At 41.0% G+C, this 22,172-nt stretch overlaps 1 protein-coding gene across 2 annotated transcripts in view; it reads left to right on the top strand.

The window, feature by feature from the left end:
• Positions 1 to 22,172, top strand: part of GLMN (glomulin, FKBP associated protein) — a gene marked incomplete at its 5' end in the record, with an annotated part of 1,643,959 nt that overhangs the window by 77,399 nt on the left and 1,544,388 nt on the right. For both annotated transcript variants that reach the window (XM_044085667.1, XM_044085669.1), the window contains 1 exon segment: positions 15,838 to 15,946. In XM_044085667.1, the coding sequence (XP_043941602.1) occupies positions 15,838 to 15,946 (109 nt within the window).

The following is a 22,172-nucleotide window of genomic DNA, read 5'->3' as shown; positions in this document are numbered from 1 at the left end:
AGTTTTACCTGCAAGAGTTAGACTGTGCTGACAATTGGTGCAAGGACAATGCTCTCAAAGTAAGCGTGAAAAAATACAGTATAGTTAATTTTGGTAAACAAAGGATTTACTCTTCCTGCCATGTAGTGGACACATCCCATCCATGCAGGTACCATTGTAAGGGATATAGGCATGTTTGTTGGCAATTCTTTATCTTTTGACTAATGTCTTTGCAGTAGTTTGGACATCTTTCTATTATAGTCATCTGATTTCCAGAGACATCTCCTCCATATCCAGAGAAGTCCATGGTCCTCTTTGCTTATCTCCTGTCAGACTCTCTATTGCATATAATGGCCATTTGCCATGTAGGTGTGTAAATATATCAGTCAGATTGCGAGACATCAGAAGTTCCTTACTGGCTGAGGCTCTTGCCACCCCTATAGTGCCTTTTTTAGGTGATGTTCCAAAGACAAAATTACCACCATAACAGCTATAAGTAAATGCAATCTGAGGGTCATGCTGCTCAGTGCTAGAAGTCTAATCTCAAGATGCACTTGCTTGAAGCACTCCTCAAAATGGAGAACATCGACATTTGTGCTATAATGGAGACCTGGTTTAAAGCAGCAGAAAGCACCCCTGCGCTACCAGGTTATAACTCATTCCACACCTGTTGGCCCCAGAACATGGACTGAAGCTCCAAAGGTGGTGGTTTCTCCATATTCATAAAGGATATGCATACCTCCAGACTATTAGCCCAACATAATGCATCTGAGTTACTTCCGGTACAACTAACATTGGGTAAGATGGTGATTCAGGTTGTAGCCTGCTATAGGTCCCCAACCATGTCCCAAGACCCTCACTCCATGTTCCTAAACACCTTGGAAACTGTTAGAGCCCAACCCAACACTGTCATACTAGGTGACTTCAACTACCCCTCCATCAACTGGGAAAACTTCTCATGCACCAATACAGTGACCCAACTCTCCTGGAATTCATCAGTTCCAATGCCTTGGACCAGCTCATTCTTACCCCCACTTGAAGCAACATCCTTGACCTGGTTATTACTAATATGGGCAACCCTTGCTCTACACCAATAGTCAATTCCTCCCTGATTAGATCTGACCACAAACTAATCACCATGGAAATCCGCATCTCATCCACACCCCTCCATAAAGGTAACCACCATGAAAGATTTCTCCAAAGCTGACTTTGGGCTCCTAAAAGCAGAGGTAGCCCACGGCACACACATCAATGGAAAATAGATGCATGACTGTCGAATCATACATCGATGAACTGTACGACATGAACATAACTGCATGGAACTAGCCATACCCAACAGAACCAAGATGCTCTCCTCCAAAAAAAGGAAGCCAATCTGGGGTCCCCTGCCAATAATAAACTCTACAACGGAAGGAAGAAACTGTTGCAGAAAAAGGTGAAGTCCCAAGACTGCAAAAAACTCCCTTGTTAGCCTCAACAAAAAGTTGAGTTCCCTCATCAAAACTTCTAAAGCCAACTTTGAAGGCAGAATTGTGGCAGAAACTAAAAACAACAAAGCCTTCTATAGTTATATCAAGAATCTCCACGGCAATACCCAGGTTTGCTCTGAGTTACTGCACACAATGGTACCTCCTATAATGAGCCAACAGATATTGCCAACATACTGACCAACAGATTCAGTGCCAACTTTACCCCCCCCAAAGGACTAATCCCAATACCGGAGTAATGCCAGGCACCCAGCATTACTGCAGCACAGGTTAAAGCTGCGTTGTCCAAGGCCAAGAAAACTGCTTCTATGGGACCCAACAATGTCCCTGGATGTGTTCTACATGAACTACAAAGTGAACTGGCACCACATCTGTGTGCCCTGTTCAATCACAGCCTCACCTCAGGCTTTGTCCCTACCGAATGGTGCACCGCTATAGTTATCCCTCTCCATAAAGGGGGAGCGACTACAGACCCTGGGAATTATCGCCCCATTAGCCTGATGAGTCCGATATGTAAGGCTATGGAGTAGTAGGAATACAGAGATAATTTACATATTATTCCCCTAGGTAAATAACTGGGTTAGACTAGACAGAATTTATATTTAGCGTGCATTTACTTGAGAACTTTGACACACATCCAATAACTCTTTCAGATCACGTGTCAGTAATTACTAAGATAAAAATGCAGGATATTGAAGTAAAGATACCACTTAACCTGTTAAAAAGAGAGGAATTTAATGAATGGGTAGTGGTATTTATATGGGAGTTATTAGGGAAGATAGATAGTACCATAGAAGTTAAAGCTAGTGAGTTGGATAAAATGAAAGAAAAACTGATATCGTTAAATAGTAGCAAGAATTATTTAGAGGTGCTGACAAAGGTTAAAGTACTACAGAGTAAGGGGTATCTCACAGAACAAGAATAAGTGCAATTGCAGAGAACTAAAGATAAAAATAGAGTACCTGGATAATATGCATGAGTTTAGAAAGATTGATGTTAAGCAACATTTAATAACTCCAGAGCACAAAAACTTTTGGAACAATGACTTAAACAGCAGAAAGCAGAAAGGGCTGTTGAGGAGCGTATTCCAAGAAAAATAACCAGAAATCCTATAGAGGTATTAGAGCTATTTTGGAAATTTTATGACAGTTTGTATAAAGCAGAGAGATGGGACATCAAGAAAAGGCACAAATGGAAATATTTGCCAAGCTTAGAGGTAGATGAGGCTGAACAATTAGCAGTTAAGAGAGGAGGTGATGAAATAAAAATGGTGGTGTATAATCAGTCTTCAGGACTGTCTCCAAGAGTACATGGTATTTTGGTGGAAGTTTGGAAGCTAGAAGGGAAGAAAATGATAAAGATCTGGAAGGTACTAGAAAAAAGCTGTGGTGGCTGTAATACTTGGACATCAAAGACCCATTAGATCCAGCTTCATGTAGATCCATTTCAATTTTGAACTATGATTATGAACTGTTTATGCCTATAATGGCTAAAAGAATGACAAAGATGTTGCCAAAATTGATAGGTATGATTTAGTGTGGTTTTGTGGAAGGGAGGCAAAAATTTGACATATAACGATGATCCAGAGGGAAGCAGAATGTAAGAAAATACAGCTGCTACTGTTGGGTCTTGATGCAGATAAAGCATTTGACAGAGAAAGCTGAGATTTTATGAGCAGGCCAGTGGAAGCATTTGCATTTCCTGATACAGTAATAAGGTTAATCTGGAGAATGTATTAGGGAACAAAGGCAAAAATCAAAGTGGGAGAGTTCCTCTCTGATAAGTTTTAACTGGACAAAGGAACCAGACAGGGGGGGGGGGGTCGTCTTCTTTCCTTCCCCTTTATTATTTGTGTTATATTTAGAACCATTGGCAAAGAAAATAAGGGACTCGGAAATTCAAAGATATAATTGGCATGTTATTAAAGAAAAGTTGGCTTTATTTACAGATGATATTATTTTATACCTGATAAAAGCAGAAAAAGGACATTTCAGTGTTGTGAAACATTGTGAGATAGTTCCATGTTTTTTTGGCGTATAAAATTAATGAAGATAAAACAAAGGTTATAGCTGTAAACTATGTACTCACACATGAATTGTTTCAGCAGTACCTGTATTTATGGAGACGTGATGAAATGAATTATTTAGGAGAGTGGGTTAAAAGGATTCTGTTATGGCAACTAAGGATATGTGGGAAGAGAGTAAAAAAAATAGAAAAACTGAGAAACTGGAAGCTCTTGCCTGTGGATATGGATAGCAAGATACAAGCAGTAGAAATGTTTTTAGTTCATTACTTTTGTACACAGGTCAGGCATATTTTTATCAACCAGTGGAGGTGCTGTGGATAGTAATTAATAAAGAGTTGAAGGATTTTATCTGGGAGGGGAAGAGGGCAAGGGTCAAGTGGGATAAGTTGATTCTTCGATAGAACAAGGAGGTTTAGGATTAGCTGATTTGAAGAGATGTATTAAGAGCTACACATTTAAGGCTCTTATACGTAACACAAGCAGAAAGCTACAATTCAGAGTGGAAAGGGATGATGATGAAGCAGGGGGTAATTCAAAAATTAAGGAAAGAGTAGAATTTTGGATGCAGATCCTTAAGGAGAATAACAACAGTCATACAAAATATTATATTCATAAAGTAGTATAAAGTATACTAAGAACAAAGCCAACATGGGAATGGAGAAAGGAGGTACTACTGATAGGGATGACTGCAGTTAGGGATAGAGAGAATAGGCAAGATGGGGCTAGAATGTACCAGAGAAGCTGGCAAAGGAACCAAGGTATTAAGAACAAATATTTAGAGAGGGAAATGTAGGAGAATGCGAAGAGGCAAAGAAGACATTTGGACTGCAAGCTAGAGCTTGCCTTCCCTGTCAGTGTTTGATATTAGTGTATAAGCGATGAGAAAGGGATAGGGAAATCCTAAATTAAAGACCTGCACTGGTTGAGTTTTTGTTTAAATGCAGAACAGAAGCTGCTATTAAAAAAGGAATAATTAATAGGGCATGTAGCTTGTCTAGTCACGATGAAGAAGACTAACATTGTGGGTTTGTACAGACACATTACAAATGAAGCTAAATAACTTTAACTTATATACAAACTAGCTGTCAAATACACAGATGTTCACACTCTGGCTGTACTCACAAAATGGCACTGAAGCCAGCACATGCTTGCTATTTATGTGCACGTTCAGGTCTTAGAAATGCTTCTTAAAGGTACAACACACCTGTTATTCTAAATCCTCCCTTTTTGAGAAATGTGTCATGCAGTATTGACTAGCTTGCAATTTATGCAAAACAAGTTTCATCATGCACTTATACAGAACTAGATGCATTTATACAACTACGTCCAGGTTGCTGTGCATTTCACACTGGGTCTGGAAATATGACCAAATCGTGTGGTATAGAAAGTGGAATTAGGTTTAGCAACTGGGATTGTCTCTGCTGAATGTTAAACCTTAGGGACATCAGGAATACCATCAGCAATGGTAGTGGGAATCAAGACATGTTCTGGATCAGGAACATTGTCTAAATTGCTCTGAGGTTTAGAGTCTGTATCACAGGAGCAATGCTGCAATATCGGTTCTGATACAGGAAGAGGATGTCTATCATTTCTCCTGTACTCCACACCCTCAGAATTCACAAAATAGGATCTCAGCTCTACACATATACTCGTTATTTGACAAATCTGGTCAGAACCTTTCGCCATTTGTATTCTCACTGTCTCTCCTTCTTTCAACAGATGAAATCTGCTTGATTTGTCACAACTGGACTTCTGGAAAGAATGCTTTCTAAATAATCGGGCTTTGATTGCTTTGTCATATTTAGCTTTAGGCCTCAACAAACTGGAATTAATAAGCAATGTTGTTCTGGTTTGCCTGGAGAGAAGTCTCTGAGCAGGTGAACCAAGTATATTGTCACGGTGTATGTTTCTGAGATTGAGTAGATTCAAAAAGACATTGGTATTATCACACTTTGACTTCTCAAGCAATTGCTTTGCACTCTGTATGGCACGTTCAGCTAGTCCATTTGATTGTGGAAATTCTGGACTACTAGTAACATGTACAAAGTCCCATTCTCTTGCTAATTTCTGAAACAACTGACAGGTAAATTGTGTACCTTTGTCAGAGATGAGCTTTTGTGGACTTCCATGGACTAAGAAATGATGTTTCAACTTGGTAATAACAGTAGTGGTAGTTAGGTTGAGTAGTAGCTCGATCTCAAACCATTTCCAATAAGAGTCTACAAGTACCAAGTAATGTTGATTGTTCCACTGGAATATGTCAGTGGCTACCGTTGACCAAGGTCATTCAGGAACTTGACTTAGATGAAGTGGTTCTTTCTGCAAATGGTATTTGGTACTATAGCATACCGAACAAGAAGAAAGTACATTATCAATGTCTTTTGCTAAAGAAGTCCAAAATACTAGTCTTCTTGCCTTCTTTTGGTAGCTTCAGAGCCTGGGTGACCACGATGCAAAATCTGGATGTATTCGTGTTGTAAGGAAACAGGAACAACAATTTTAGGTCCTTTGAAAATAATACCATCCTCATCTCATCTGTGTAAGGATAGTAGGGTTGCATTTCTGGTGGTACACTAGATTGCTTTGACGGCCATCCATCTTTGATGTAATGATTAAGTTTTTGCAAAACTAGATCATCTTTGTGTGCTCTCTTAGCTCATCAAGTCTTGTGGTAGAAAAATTATGTATTTTCATGACATTGAAGTCAAAATTCTCTGTGTCAAGCTGTTCCATTGTATTTCTGGGTGATCTGGATAAGCTGTCAGCCAGAAAAAGAAGTTTGCCTTTTGTATAGACCATTTTGAAGTTGTACTTTTACAATTTAAGCATCATTCTTTGTAATCTTGCTGGAGCTGAATGCATAGCCTTCTTTAAAATAGTAACCAGAAGTTGATGATCAGTTTTAGTCTGAATATCTCGACCATAGATCTAATCATGAAACTTGGAACATGCAAACACTGTAGCCAAAAGTTCTTTTTCAATCTGAGCAGATTGCATTTCAGTTTGAGTAAGTGTTGTAGATGCATAGGCTACTGTTCTACCCTCTTGAAGAATGACTGCAGCTAGACCAAATCTTGAAGCATCACAGGAAAGAGTTGCTTGTTTGTTGACATCATAGTATCTTAATGTAGGTGGAGTAGCAATTTTCTGCTTAAGGTCTTCAAATGCTTTCTGGTGATGTTCAAACCATGACCATGTAACATTCTTAGGTGTTAGCTCTCTCAAAGGTGTTGTCAACTCACTGAAGTCTGGTATAAAATTGCCTAAATAGTTGACCATACCAAGAAAACATTGTAGAGCTTGTAGATTATCTGGCGCTGACATCTCAAGAATGGTTGCTTGCTTGGACGGATCTGGTGCTAGTAAATAAATGACCTACATATGTCACTTCTGATAGTCTGAATTTGCACTGTGGAGGGTTGAGCTTCGAGTTCACTTCACGTGCTGTGTCTAGAATTCTCTTAAGATTTCTGTCATGCTCTGCTTCACCATTGCATCCAACTAACAAATCATGTACTATTATGGCACATGGATAACCCGAACAAATTTGCTCGATTGCATACTAGAAGATATCACTTGCAGAATTTATTCCAAATGGCATCCTAAGAAATCTGTATCTTCCAATTGGGGTACTGAATGTAGTTAGTAATGAAGATTTGCAATCAAGCATCACTTGCCAAAATGAAATTTTTGCATCTTAGACAGAAAAAACAGTGGCGTTCGGTATTAAAGTTGTGACTTCCTCAACTGTACACACAAGATGATTTATTTTAATGCTTTGTTCAAGTCTCTTTGGTCAGTGCATATTCTGATTTCATCTGAGCCTTTTTTGTGAGCTGCTACCATGGACGACATCTATTCGGTAGGTTCTGTAACTGGACAAATTGCACCTTGCTGCACCATTTTGTCCAACTGGGCTTTGACTTTATGCTGCATGGCTGTCTTTTTTTTGCAGGTCTGTCCACCGGACTGATCTCTGGGTCTAACTTCATAGAATACAAAACTGGAAGTTTGCCCAATTTGTCATCGAAAATACCATACTCTGAAAAATACTGTTAGTGAAATTGGAACTAAGACATGTGCTTATTTGATGAACTTCTTTAGTAAAAGAAAGCAAATTCATTCTCAAAATGTCTCTGAGACCCAGTAATGATGGCACAGGTCTTCGCACTACATAAAATAAGCTACAACAGTTCTTGGCCACATAACATGAAAGCGCAACTGAGCATTTGGTTTGAATTTCTTCACCTCCATAAGCAACAAGTTTTGCATAGCTGGTCGCATCTAGTTGTTCAGCTCTCACATTAGCAAAAGTGTCTGTAGACATAACATTACACTTTGAACCAGTGTCTACTTTGAGCTCAGTGGGTTTACCATTGATACGGACAGTACCAAATACTTCATTCTTTGCCAGTAGATCTACTGCATCAATTCTTTCACCAGCTGCTGACACACCATCTACATAGAAAGCAGACTGTTGTATTTCTATTTGACCAATTTGCTTTTTTGAATGAACCTTCTTTATAACAGTATGGGGCTTACTTGATTTACAGCATTTTTGAAAATGATTCCATTTGTTACATTTATGGCATTGCTGACCAAATGCTAAGCACTTTTCTCTTTTAGACTCATGGTTGGCAACCACAGTTGTGACAGTTAACAATAAAGCTTGACTTGGGTTTTGCTGATTCACCCTTGTACTGCACTGAGCATGCTCCTTTAACTGAACTAGTTTTAGAACTTACTGGAAGATTATGGGACCTCCCAGGAAAACCCACAGGGGCTGTAGCTGCCATGTGCTCAGGCCTGCTTCTGCCTGCCACATGTTGCATGCTGTCTACATTTGTTCTGGAGCCTGCTGAAACCTGAAACCATGCTCTTGTCACTTGCAAGCTTTGCAAGCATATCCATGTGCCTTTCTGTAATTTCATGGATTTGACAAATCGCAGTAGCTTTGCTTAGCATTAAATCACTGCCACAAAGCAAAATAGCAGCACTGTTAATACCATGCATGAGCCTGTCCTTTATTAACTCTTCTTTTAAATCACCAAACTTACATATTTTAGCTTTGTTCCTCAGGTCAGTAATATAAGCTGCAAAAGTTTCTCCTTGCGTCTGATCTCTTGTGTAAAACAAATGCCTCTCTAATGTAACATTGGCCTGCGGGTTACACAGCTCCCTGAATTTGCGCTTCAAACACTTGGGGTCTTCCCTTGATTCAACCTGCACAACAATCCGATGATTTTCCCCCTCACCTTCATACACTGCTGGTGCATATACAAATGAACGCTCCCTTTCAGTGGCCTCTGACCCCTGCTAGGTTTAGCAAAATGAATACCCTGGTGCATGCATCTTTGTCAGAATAAGCTGCTTGTATGAATATAGTGTACTCTTGCTCAAATATTCTCCAATTCTTTGCAATATTTTGATCAAATACAAGTGGTAGTTGTTTTCAAAAGTGTCTGCCATATTAACAGATCTCAGTGAATACTTTTGCCAGTATGCACAAACACACACACACACACACACACATACATACATATGCCAGAAGTTTATGCCAGTACTTGTAACTATGCCCAATAACACATCAAGCCTCTGTATAACTGAACTTTGCACAAGAATACTCTTGAAATTACTAAAATTTCCCCCAAATGGCTGTACTTTGCTAAACAACTCTGTATAGTGCAAGAAACACTCTGTAGTGGCGGGACTCAGCACAAGAAACTTTTTCAAATGACTGTATTTGACTGCACTTTATGAAATAGTGGCACATTGCACACAACAAACTCTTCTGAATAAATACACAGTAATAAGCAAACACTGTAAGCACTTTTACACACTTTGAGATACTTCGAATAACTCTAGTTATATGACTCAGAGCTCCAATCAATGTGAAGTAGTAGTTTATGTGAAAAGACAGTAATTTACCAAAAAACATGCAGTCGCCTGGCTTTATTTATACTTAGTGTCCTTTTTTTTGCCTGTTGTTATATTCATTTTGCTCATTTAATTTCTTTTCATGCCCATTATATTGCCTTGTGCTCGTTTTAACTCTAAACATGCTCATTTTACTTTAAACATGCTCATTTCACAATTCTGAGGTAATTCTAAATCCCTTATGGTCTTTTCTGATGCTCATTTTATCAGATATCTTAATTTCAAACATTTTGTCTGATTAATAAGATTTTTATGCTTCGTTTGCTTAATAAACATTTTCATGCTTTTAATTTACTTAGTAATGCATTTTGTGCCCTTGTAATGCTCCATTTATCTTTTTAATAAATAAATCCTTCATGCAAGTTTTTATTACCTTTAGCTTGTTTCTGACCCTTTTTTTTTGGTTCACTTAGTTTGCCTTCACCATTAACTCTGGACCTTGTTTCTCTGAAAAGCAGTCTCTGGAATCCCGGTTCTGACACCATGTCGCTCGTCTTGTTAGGATGAAGTAGATAAACATTGTGGGTTCTGTTCAAGTAGCTTTATTATGTACATACACATTAGAAATGAAGCTAAATAACTGTAACTTATATAAAAACTAGCTGTCTCGTACATAGATGTTCACACTGGCTGTACTCACAAAATGGCAATGAAGCTAGCATGTGCTTGCTATTTATATGCACGTTCATGTCTTAGAGATGCTTGTTAAAGGTACAACACACCTGTTATTCTACAGGGCATATAAAATATTACACAGGGCATATAAAATATTACACAAGAACCATATGAATCAATCAAAGGAGGGCAGAAAAGATAGGGAACTGAGATTAGATAAGCAATTCACAAATAAACAATGGAAGGATACATGAACATCTGTCTCCCAGATATGCAACAAAATCTAGAAGATTTTAGATTTTTGACTGGAAATGTTTACATAGGTACTGTTGCAGTCAAAGCAGACTCCAGAGACTTTTTCCTCAGTAGATGGCAAATGTTGGAGGTGTGATGGGGAAGAAAGAGGTACCTGGAAGAATGTGTTCTTAGAGTGTAATAAGTTGGCAGACTTTAAAAATTCCCTACAGAGTACTCTGTCAGAAATACTGGGTGAGCAAGTGAGTTCAACTAAGTAAATTATTTTCTGAGCTGGGATTCAGGATCTGAATTGCGTAGACATAGTAAGGCCTTGTTAAGTTTTATTTTAGTGGCTGCCAAAAAAGCAATTACTAGAAAATGGGAATTCAAAGTCTAAACCAACCATACTTAAACTAGTGAATATTGTAACAGAGATAAAAGTGCAGGAAGTGGGACCTTTAGAAAAGGGTAGGAGTAAAGTGCTTAGAAAAAATAGAAATTGTGGGAACAGTTCATACAGAAAATGTCTTGGAGGAAGAATGAGGTTTAAGAAGTCAAGAATTGAACAATGTATGCTCAAGCTCTGCTTGCTTGTAATCTAAGGTCTCTTTCTCAAACTACACCCAGTTTGTAAACTCAGCTATCCAACTTGAAATGCATGGAGTGTGACTTTTCCATTCTGGGCTCCAAAGTTTGGGATACTACACCTAAAGATAATAAATCATTACAATCAATCATTAATTTCCACAAACAGCTGAAACACTTGCTGCTCGACCAATCTAAATGTAATTGTTTTAGAAACAGCACCAAAAAATAATCTATTCCATAACACAGTTCAACAACACTCCCTTTACTTTTACTGCTACCAATTCTTAAAGGTCCACTAACCCTGATTACTCTTCACATTAGGATATTGAACCTATTGCAGTAGTTATGTGCTGAGGAGGGATGCTGGGTATATTGGGAAAAGGATGCTAAGGATGGAGCTGCCAGGTAAGAGGAAGGCCTAAGATAAGGTTTATAGATGTGGTGAGAGAGGACATGCAGGTGGTTGGTGTGACAGAGCAAGATGCAGAGGACAGGAAGAAATGGAAACAGATGATCCGCTGTGGCGAACCCCAACAGGAACAGCCGAAAAGAAGAAGCAGTAGTTATATATCCCAGCACATTGGCAGTACAGTACAACTTCTTCCACTGCCCCACCCTTCCAGATCTTCCCAAGATCAGGCAACTCCTCCACTTCCTAAGCAACAGTTACTTCCTGTAAAACATTTGTCACACACACTTACAACTCTATATTTGGCAGTAAATTTTTCCTGCTTTTTAGATAAAATTTATGGTCACTCGTCTTGTGTATTTTCATGGGATATCAAATTTTGTACTGTTACAAATGGTTCAAAATGATATGGTGTGTTACTGAATAAAGTTAGGGAAAAAAACTAACTTCATACAAGTTTCAGCTTCATCCCCATCCCAAACTCACCACATCTACAAACCCAGAACCAACAGAACACCCAGGCTTCAGTCCCAGGGTGCTCACAGGACTAAGCAGTGGGGGGCTCCCACTTCCAAAGCAGGGAGTAGTAAGACTTCCCCCTATGGTAAACTGTCTCAATGACTTAACTTTAAACCTTCCAAGCCCTGCTCAACTGACTGTTCCTTTAGGGGGAAAGATTGCCCTGCATGCAAAAACTTGGGAACTCATTACCCAGGACAAATGGGTTCTAAATATAGTTTCCCAAGGATACAGATTCCACTTCCACTCCTTACCAACCCCAAACGGTTGGCCAGACCTACCCCCAAATCAGTGGGCAGAGGCTCAAAAGCAGGTTCTCTGTCTTTTAAGCATCAGGGCTATTCAACCTGTCCCAGAAGAAGAATGGGGGCAAGGTGTTTACTCTAAACTTTTCCTGGTACCCAGGAAAGACAACTCCTGGCGTCCTCTCCTGGACTTGTCTATCCTAAACACATTTTTGGTAATCCCAAAATTCAAGATGCTAACTCTTCATCATCTGCTTCCCATGCTAGGCAAAAATGCCTGGTTGGCAACACTGGATTTAAAGGAAGCCTACCTGTACATCCCAATAAAGGGAATCTTGCAGAAGATACCTACGCTTCAGAGCAGGCTGTATGCACTGTCAGTTCTCTGCACTGCCCTTTGGCTTATCTACTGATCCCAGGGTATTCACAAAGTACCTAGCTCCAGTCGTTGCATTTTACAGGCAAAGAAATATTCAAATATACCCATACCTGGACGATTGTCTAATTCAGGCAGAAAGCCAGGACATACTATTACATCATCTGGCATTTGTAAAGAAATTGCTAACTTCTCTGGGGTACACCATAAACGAAAAGAAATCAAATCTTGTACCCTGCCAACAAATTGTATTCCTGGGAGCAAGCTTGAATGCAACTTCCCAGATGGCCTACCTCATGCCAGAGAAACAAGTTCATTTGATAGCCTACTTCAGTCTAATGGCCACAAAGACCCAGCTATCTGCAACGAAAATACTGCAAGCACTGGGATTCATGGCCTCTTGCATTCTACTAATTCCATATGCAAGACTGCATATGAGAAAACTACAATAGTATCTAAAATGCCTATGGTGTCAACATTCTCAGGATCTAGAATCAATGATTCCTATCATACCTTGTCTAAAGGTAGAGTTCCTTTGGTGGGCAGAGGCCTGCCACCAAAACAAGGGACTGCCATTCACTCTACCCCCTGCCGCCCAAACCCTAACAACAGATGCATCAGACTATGCATGGAGGGCTCAATTGGCAGGGCAGTGGATTCAGGGCAAATGGAACCCAAGTCGAATGCACCTGCATATCAGTCAAAAAGAAATGTTAGCTGTACAGAATGCTCTGACAGCCTTCAAGGACCACATTCTTCCAGGACAATTATTGGTAAAGCTGGACAACACCACTGTTTTATGGTACATGAACAAGCAGGGGAGAACCCACTCATACCCTCTCTGCAGACTAGCCATGGCTGTGTGGAACACAGCCTTAAGCTACCAAGTGCACCTACAGGCTCAGTTCCTGCCAGGAAAGCTAAATACACTGGCAGAAGACATAAGCAGAAATCTCATGGACCCACACGAGTGGAAACTGGAACCAAAGATATTCAACATGTTGAGAAACAAATGGGGGAGCCCAGAGATAGACCTATTTGCCTCCCCTCAGAACTACCAATTGGACAAATTCTGCACAAGGGCTTCCGACAAACAGGCTTGGAAAGTGGATGCCCTGTCCTTCACCTGGAAAAACCTATCAGTTTATGCCTTTCCCCCTCTGCCTCTCCTCTCCAAAGTGCTACTAAAAATCAAACAGGACAAACCAAGGACAATACTGATTGCACCGGACTGGCCACGCCAACACTGGTGTACCCCCTCTTGCGCAAGGTGTCACTGCTGGCACCATGGCACCTGCCTCAGACCCCTGCCCTGCTGTCCCAACAGGATGGCCAGATTCTGCACCCACAGCTTCAAACCCTGAACCTTGCAGTCTGGCTAATTACCTGACCTCTCTGTTATCATCCCTCAGTAAGCAAGTGATGGATGTCATTCTGGAGGCAGGGAGGCCTAGTGCTAGAAAATCCTATGCTGAAAAATGGAGAAAATTCTCTTCCTGTAGCCAAACTCAGGGGATGGGCACAGCTGTGCCCAATTTACCTCATATTCTTCAATACTTAACTGAGATTCTTCAGAAGGGCCTTTCCTTTTCTTCCATCAAAATTCATGCCTCAGCCATTTCAACACATTACAACACAGAACCACCCCTCTTCTCTCATCCACTGCTGAAGCAATTTCTCAGAGGGGCCAAAAACTTAAGACAACCCAGGACAGCCCCTACTCCAGCCTGGGACCTTAACTTTGTATTGGAAAAGCCCACTCTTCCCCTCTTTGAGCCAGCTGCAAATGCAGACTTGAAATTCCTTTCTTGGAAAACAGCCTTCCTTCTAGCCATCATGTCAGCAAGAAGGGTATCTGAATTACAGACCCTCATGGCAGTGGAGCCTTTCATCATCTTTCATGTGGACAGGCTGTCCCTCAGGACCAATCCCTCATTTATGTCCAAGGTGGTATCAAGTGTCACCCTTAGTCAGTCCATTCATTTGCCAACCTTCTTTACTAATCCACAGAACAAAGGGGAATGAATACTGCACTCCTTGGACGTGCACAGACAACTTAGATTTTACTTGGACAGGACTAAGCCTTTCAGGAAGTCTGAACAGCTGCTGGTGGTATTTGCTGCAGGGGCAAAGGGGAAGGCCATTTCAAAGCAAACCATTTCTAAGTGGATACGCCATTGCATTCATTTCTGCTATAAGCACCATGGAATACCTATCCCACAGGGGATAAGACCACATTCAACCAGGGCTGCATCTACCTCTACAGCCTTTCTCAGACGTGTCCCTACCAGGGACGTCCTAGAAGCTGCTACCTGGAGTTCTGTACATACCTTCACCAAGCATTACCACTTGCCAATTCTTTCTAAATCCAGAGCTGGTTTTGCCACTGCAGTCTTGCAGGGACTTTTAGCTGGTCCAAAGGCTAACTAATTGCCTCCTCCCATCCTTAGCTTTGGGAATCTACCCAAATGTGATGACTGCAACAGTGAAACACGAAGAACATAGTACAGTTGTGTTCACTTACCATAAATGTAGATGTTCGAGTGTATTCACTGTTGCAGTCCTGTTTACCCTCCCTCCAGCCTCCTGACTTTTATTGACTATACCTCTATTCTTGTTTACTATGCTTAAAGCTTTTTGGTATATTTGCTTTTTTGTTGGAGGTGTAACCTTGTATATAATTGCTTACCATTATGGGGCCACCTGACATCTGGGGCAAGAAAAACTGATGTAATGGCGTCGGCTGCATGCTTTATACCCCTGACTACCTGACGTCATGAAAGATGACAGCAATCGATGCAGGACCCAAGACTTTGATAATCAGGCCAACTGAGGGCTACCTGCAAGCAGATAACCCAAATGTGATGACTGCAACAGTGAATACACTCGAACATCTACATTTATGGTAAGTGTACACAACTGTACTTTTTCTTTTAAGTGTGCAAAGATTTCTCAGGAGTGTTTTTCTCATCAGACCTCATTTTAAGAACCTGGTGCCCCCCTGAGACTTAAACCTTGACATTACCTCCACCCTTCAAGAATCTCATAGACTGTCACATATTTATGTCTTACAGGGGTTAAAATATTTTTAGAGAACTTTAAAAATAATGTTGCTGTTTACTGTACAGAATCTTTGATGTTGATTTAAAATGCCTTGTAAAATCTGGTGTTACAATTCAGATTGACAAAACATGTCCCAGAGGGATATTTATTTATTTATATTTGTTAGCAGGTATCCTAATTAGTAGATAAACCAGCTAAGTGTGAACCTGTACTCATTTCTGATAATCCCTGGATATGTTAATAGTTTCTGTAATATAGCTGGTGGTTAAATAAAATGTCTGTTTAATTGGGAAAAGCAAAACAGCATTTATGTATAATATGTAGCAGTGCGTAAAAAATCTTGTTTTATTTTTCAGCTGTGTAACCCAAAGGAGCTTCTGATTGGTCTGCTTGAACCAATTGAGGAAGCTGTAGGGGAGAAGATATCTCAGACTATTGTGTTGCTGCTTCAGCCACTGCAAACAGGTAATCTGTCAGTCTGATTTTTTTAAGATGCTTAAACTGTAATAATAATTTTATTGTAGACCAACTTTAAGTGTTTCTCAGACTGATAGGGCAATAAATGTAGCAAGGCAGGCACAAATCTGGAGGCAGTGCAGATCAGTTGTAGAATAAACGTATTATTTGTATGCATTTTTAACAAAGGATATCTGAACTAGGGTGACCCATTTTTTATGGAGTCCCAGAGGGGTGTTTATGAATTTATTTACATTTGTTAATAGGGAATATACAACTGGGGAAACTCATTTTGGAGAGGAATCCTACGACACACTGCAAATATGAAGTTAAAGATTTATATAGTGCAATATATTAGCCATAGGTATAATTCTATATTACACTTGCTCACACTGAAGTCAAAGAAAGCAGACAGTTTGAAGAAATTATATCAGATGCATCAATAAAACAGAAGTAATGATGCAAAGCATGCTGAGTGAATGATCATAATAAAATCAACTGATGTAAATGCAATAGGCATTAAGGAAGGATGAACGTAAACAACACAATTTTATGTTAACACATTCAACACCATCATATTGCACTTGAAACATAAATTAAGTAAAATAAACTCTGAAGCCTAAAGATCTTCTTTTCCTGTTTTTCTTTTTCCCACTGCTGACCATCAGCGGACTCAATGCCTCTCATTTGCTGGGTCTACCTATCCGTCCTGGCCTCCCCCATACTTTGTCTAATAAGGGTCAGGGCCGATGACTAGATCAAGGCATCCCAGGTTCCTGTCATATTGTTGCCCACAATGTTTTCACCTAATTTTCTTTCCCTGCCCTTTGCACGTCCAGGTAGTACTCTGTGAGTGGAGAGTACAGTGGATGGATGGATTACGCCAGTCCATCCCTCATCCTCCATAAATGGCTGATATCAGCAAGTTGCCCCACCTGCCCTCAGGAAGCACTTCCTATTTCTTCCTTTGGCCATGGAAATTTAATTGCATTGTGTGTCTTGCACATGCACCCCTCCCACCCTCCCTCCTCTCCTTTCCTCCCAGGACAAGCTTGTCTATCCTCCCCTGCCAGTGCCTCAGGCACCCAAGTCACTAATCGAACACTGGCCAATTGTGGCATAGTCAAAGCTATATCCCTCTATACAAGGGTGCTGGCTAATAGTGAACCAGAAATTTGATTCTATGGTTAAATCAGAAGATAGGATAGGCTTGTGAGAGTAAAAGAGAGAGATTAGATATATTTACAAATGATTATAGAGCATATTTCAGTCCACTGCTTTACCTGTTGATATGTCAAGGAGAAAGACTAGACAAGCTAAATTATGTTACTCCATAACTGCAGGTCCAGTTATTATGAAAATGATATTTTAAATTTTCTTTGAATGCTTGCTTACATTGGCTGTATCTCATGTCAACAAAATGACTAGACACTGTATAAAGTTTTAGAGTTGGGGGCAGAGGCTAGTCTACTTGTGGATGCTCTGACCTTTTGTGAAGTTAATCTTTATGTTATAATGCCAGTCAAGGAGAAAAACACACACACACACACACCAGTATGAACAACTTATGAGAAACTGCAGTTGGAATGGGGAGGTAGGTAACCAAAGTCAGCCAACTCAAATTGTGTAAGGAGGTAAAGTAATGACCTGCAGTAAAGTGAGTTATCCTGTTAAATGCCACTTCCAGTCTATAATAAACGGAAAGCCAGAATCCTGGGAGGAAATGAGCAGATTAGAGAAGTGACAAGAGAAGGTATACATGTGTAGTTTGACAAGCTTTTTGTTGGTTCTTGTAACTATGTTATATAGATACATGTCAGATTTGAGCTGGTAGTTAAGGATGCAGTGTAAAAGCTTAGCAGATTTAATTTTCTTAGTTAACACTAGGTCAATCAAGATAAAATTGAAGAGATTGTGTTTTAGCTTGAGTTGGAAGAGAATCAAAAGGTGAGGCATTATGGTTTAGATATGTTTTGGGTGAGAACAAATTAGATTTTGTTTTATTTAAGTTAAAGTACATACAGGAAGTAGAAACCCAGGTCTGAAGAGTAATGCAACTATGCTACAAATGCTTTTCCACTAAGTTGATAAAGTAATCTACTAATAGAGTAGTTCAGTCTTTAGTATACTGTGTTTGCTTTGAATTTCTGTGGAGGCTTAGGGGGATGAAGCCTTGATTACAACCCAGATGACCCAGCTTAGAGGTGTTGCCAAGGGATGGTGGGCAGGACAGAGCAAGATTTATACAGACACAATTCCTCTGAAAAGTGTTGGCAGTGTAATAGGCATTCTAGTGGCCAGCTTATATCAACAAAACACTGCAATATAGTAGCATTCATTAGTAAGCGCATGAGAGTGTGCACTCAAAGGGAGAGGAGACTGCAAGTCCCCATATTGAAGAGGGTAATGTATCCCACTCCCAAAGCCCATGGGCAGGGTTAGGCTGTAAAAAACAAAATATTGTCCTAGCCAGATTGCAGGCAAGAGCACAGACTCTCCCAGTGTTTTTCTAAATGATGATACCGCAAGATGTCTCCCACTCTAGTGGTTTAGAGGATCCCTCACAGCTGAGGAAAATGGGTTCAAGCCCTTTTGGGGGAAGCTTGATGGTCAGCAAGGTAGAGTGATTAAAAGTATAAAAAAACTTTGATTTATCACAATGACTTGCCATATTATTAATAAAAACAGTAAGCATGAGGGGACCCATTATGGAATCTTGAGGAGTACCAGTATTAACAGGTGTGTGTGAAAGGTGGCAGAGTTCTGTTTTACAGTTTGCTTTCTGTTAGTTAAAATAATCAGAGAACCATCTATTGGCACTAAAGATGACATCAGTACTGGACAGAATCTCCAGGAGATTCGAGTGGCATACACTGTCAAATGCTTTCAGGATGTTGAGGTATAGATCTCATTCATTGTTACCATTGCTCAAATAGGTGAGAATCAAGATGGGCTGCATCAGTAACATGGCAGGGTTGGAAACTTGGAGACTGCATTAGAATGTGAGACCTTATCTGCGTTTGTTAGGTTAGAGTAGTTTTAAGTGAAACCACTTCTAAAGAACATTAGAAAGAAAAGATAGCAGGGTAGTAGGCCTATGATTGTTCATTACAGCTAATGGTCCACCTTTATGTGGATGTGCAATAAACACGTTTCCAAACAGTGGGAACTTTGCCTTCCTTAATAATGCTCATGAGCATGGTGATAGATTAGGCAGTTGGTTTTCCTGAGAATTTAAAGAATTCTGGTGGGTGTTAAGCATTTGCATCAGATTCAGGTTTCTGTTTGTTTAGAAACTTGAACATTAAATCCGTTTGTGGTGTTTTCAAGGAAAATGCAGTGGATTTGAGATGAAAAGGAACACTAGAGTCAGTAAAATTCCTATTATTAATCAGATGTTACACAAATGCATGAAATTATCTAACAAGATGTTCTTGGCATCATTCAGGTGAAGAAAGGATAGTGCTATGGCCAGAGTAAGAAGGTTGTCTTCTTTGCTGCTTCAGAATTTTTGTGGGATTGTTGGAAAATTGCTGATGATGATTTTGATAGTAAGATTTCCTACTATCAGGAATGGCATGATGATGTCCTTCAAGGATGCATCTGCAGTCCTTACAAATGGGTTGTCCTGGCCTCAGGCAGCCCTTCGGTCGGCCAGATTCCAAAGTCTGGGTCTGGCCTCGGCTGATGTCGCACTTTACCCGACGTCATAGCTGCAGTTCTGCGGGTATAAAGGCATCAGCCGATGCCATTTTCCTCAGTCTTTCTTGCCGCGTGGCGCCCGAAGCAGAAGCTGTTCGCAAGTGCCGGTCGGTCAGAACCAGAGATTGCTACTACCGAAGACTTCTAAAAAGCTAAGTACCCCGTTGGGGACTCTTTCTTGCCTCAGCCGATGTCAAAGTGAATAACTGTTTAACTTGTGGGAAACAAGTACCTCATAAAGATTTCCACTCTTACTGCCTACCTTGTTTAGGCCCAGACCACGACGTAGCAGCTTGTCTAGCCTGTGCTTCCTTTAACCGACGAACACTTAGACGTCGGTCGGAGTTTGCAGAGGAGTTTTTCGGCTCCGCTTTTGCTTATATTATGCCGTCGGAGACTCCGACTTCACATTTAGCTAAAAAGCGTAAGGAAAAGGACCGACACTCGCGGTCCGCGGTTTCGGCCGAAACCACGGCTAAGCCAACCGCGAGCGTCTCGGTTTCGGCTGAAGCCGAGTCCGCGGTTCTTCCTTCGGCCGAAAGCATGCCTCCTTCTACCGAGGCCTCTTCCAGCATGGCTGAATCTGCTACTGAAATTCCACCTGCTCTTACAGTTTCTCAGGATTTATCAGATACTATCCCCTTAGATGTATCTACTCCTGCACGTGGAGCTGCTAGGCCCCCTGCATCCATGTCAATTAAGGCTTTTGCCAGGGCTAAAGCAGCTAAATCTTCAAAGGCCGTGCCTGCTAAAGCCCCCTCTCACAGGCCTAGCTCCAGTACTCAAATGCTTAGTCTAGCAGAGGATCTCATTTCTTTGATCAGGGGAACCCAGTCTCACCCTGACAGGGCCTCTCACCCACCTCCAGAGAAGAGGCTTAGAGCAGAGCCCCCTGAACCAGTTTCTTCAGATTATTCCTCTGATGATTCAGAACATACAAATCCTCCAGAGGGCCCTTATTCTCCATATGAGGACTCTGATGCAGAGGATTCCATACCTTCTGCCTCTCCTCCTGAGGAATTTTCTTTGGGGAAACCTTGCATGCTATGAGGGAACAATTTCAATGGCAGGGCCAGGATTTTTCAGACTCCAGGAAAAGGCTTAGGACCTTTTTACATTTACCACAGCATAGGCCTTTAGCTATTCCTCCAGTACTTACAGTTGTGGATGATGCATTTACTGATGCTTGTACTGCCCCTGACTCACTGCCTCCGGCCCCTGCTAAGCCCGACAGATACTACAGGGTTCCGGACACACATTATCATTTGTTTAAGGCTCCTATTGCAGATCCAGAAACTATTTCACAGGGCCCAAAAGCTGTAACAGCTGCCTCTGCCAAAAAAACCCTCCCCTCTGAAAGAGAATCTAGGGCATTGGAGAGATGGGGTAAAAAAGTTTATACTTCTGCTACTCTTTCGGCTAGGGCCTTAAACTGTCAGTTCCACATGATTCAGTATCAGGAATTCTTGTTAGATCAGCTCACTAAAAAACTGTCCTCGCCTGAACCGTTAGACCGTAAGTCCCTTCAGGATTTGGTGCATAATACTCAGCAGGTCAGTAATCATTCCTTAAAATGCGGCTATGATGCACTGGAGGCTTCCTTTAGATCAGCTATGACTGGTACAGTGATCAGAAGGCATGCATGGTTAAAAGAGCAATCCTTACCAGACCATGTAAAGTCTAAGCTTCTAGATGCTCCCATGGAAAAGCACAGTTTGTTTGGTTCCCCTGCACAGCAAGTGTTGAAGAAGGTGGAAGAAAAAGCTAAATCTGTCCAGACAGTGAAGGATTTCTTACAGGTCCAGCCTCCGAGGTTTAGTAGGAACTGGCCTTCCAAGAATTGGTCCTTTCCAGACACCACCAGAGCACAGAGAGGCAGAAATAGGCGCCCTAGAGGCAGAGGTCAGTCCAGAGGTGCCTACAGGGGACGTCAGTGGCAGCCTAACAGTCAGAGAACTACTGCCACAGATCCAGCCACTACCACTTCTACAGGACAATCACAGTGACTTGGCTCTGAAACCGCCTACCAGGGAACAACTGGCAGCACCCTTAGGTGGAAAATTAGCCTTATTTTCAGTAAATTGGCATTACATTACAGGAGACAAATGGATTTTACAGACAATAGACAAAGGCTACAGGTTTCACTTCCATACTCTTCCAAGGAAGAGAGGAATGCCAAACCTTCCTCCAAACCAAAGGACAAACGCTCTACAGCAAATAAACCACTTACTAAGGATGAGAGCTATAGAAAAGGTACCGGCTATGGAACAAGGACAAGGATTTTATTCAAGGCTTTTCCTAGTACCAAGAAAGGAAAACCAATGGAGACCTGTCCTCGACCTGTCCGCTTTAAACACATATCTCATTGTTCCAGAATTCAAAATGCTGACCCTACAGCAACTTCTTCCCATGCTGGGCAAGGAGTCTTGGCTGGTGACTCTGGATCTCAAGGAGGCATACCTGCACGTCCCCATACAACCAAATTGCAGAAGATACCTCAGATTTCTTGCAGGATCAGAGCATTATCAATTCT

Source organism: Protopterus annectens, chromosome 10.part0 (genome assembly GCF_019279795.1).
Source record: "Protopterus annectens isolate FY-2018-M chromosome 10.part0, PAN1.0, whole genome shotgun sequence".
Taxonomy (NCBI): Eukaryota; Metazoa; Chordata; order Ceratodontiformes; family Protopteridae; genus Protopterus; species Protopterus annectens.
Note: the sequence above shows the minus strand (reverse complement) of the source record. Positions and strands in the feature narration are given on the sequence as shown.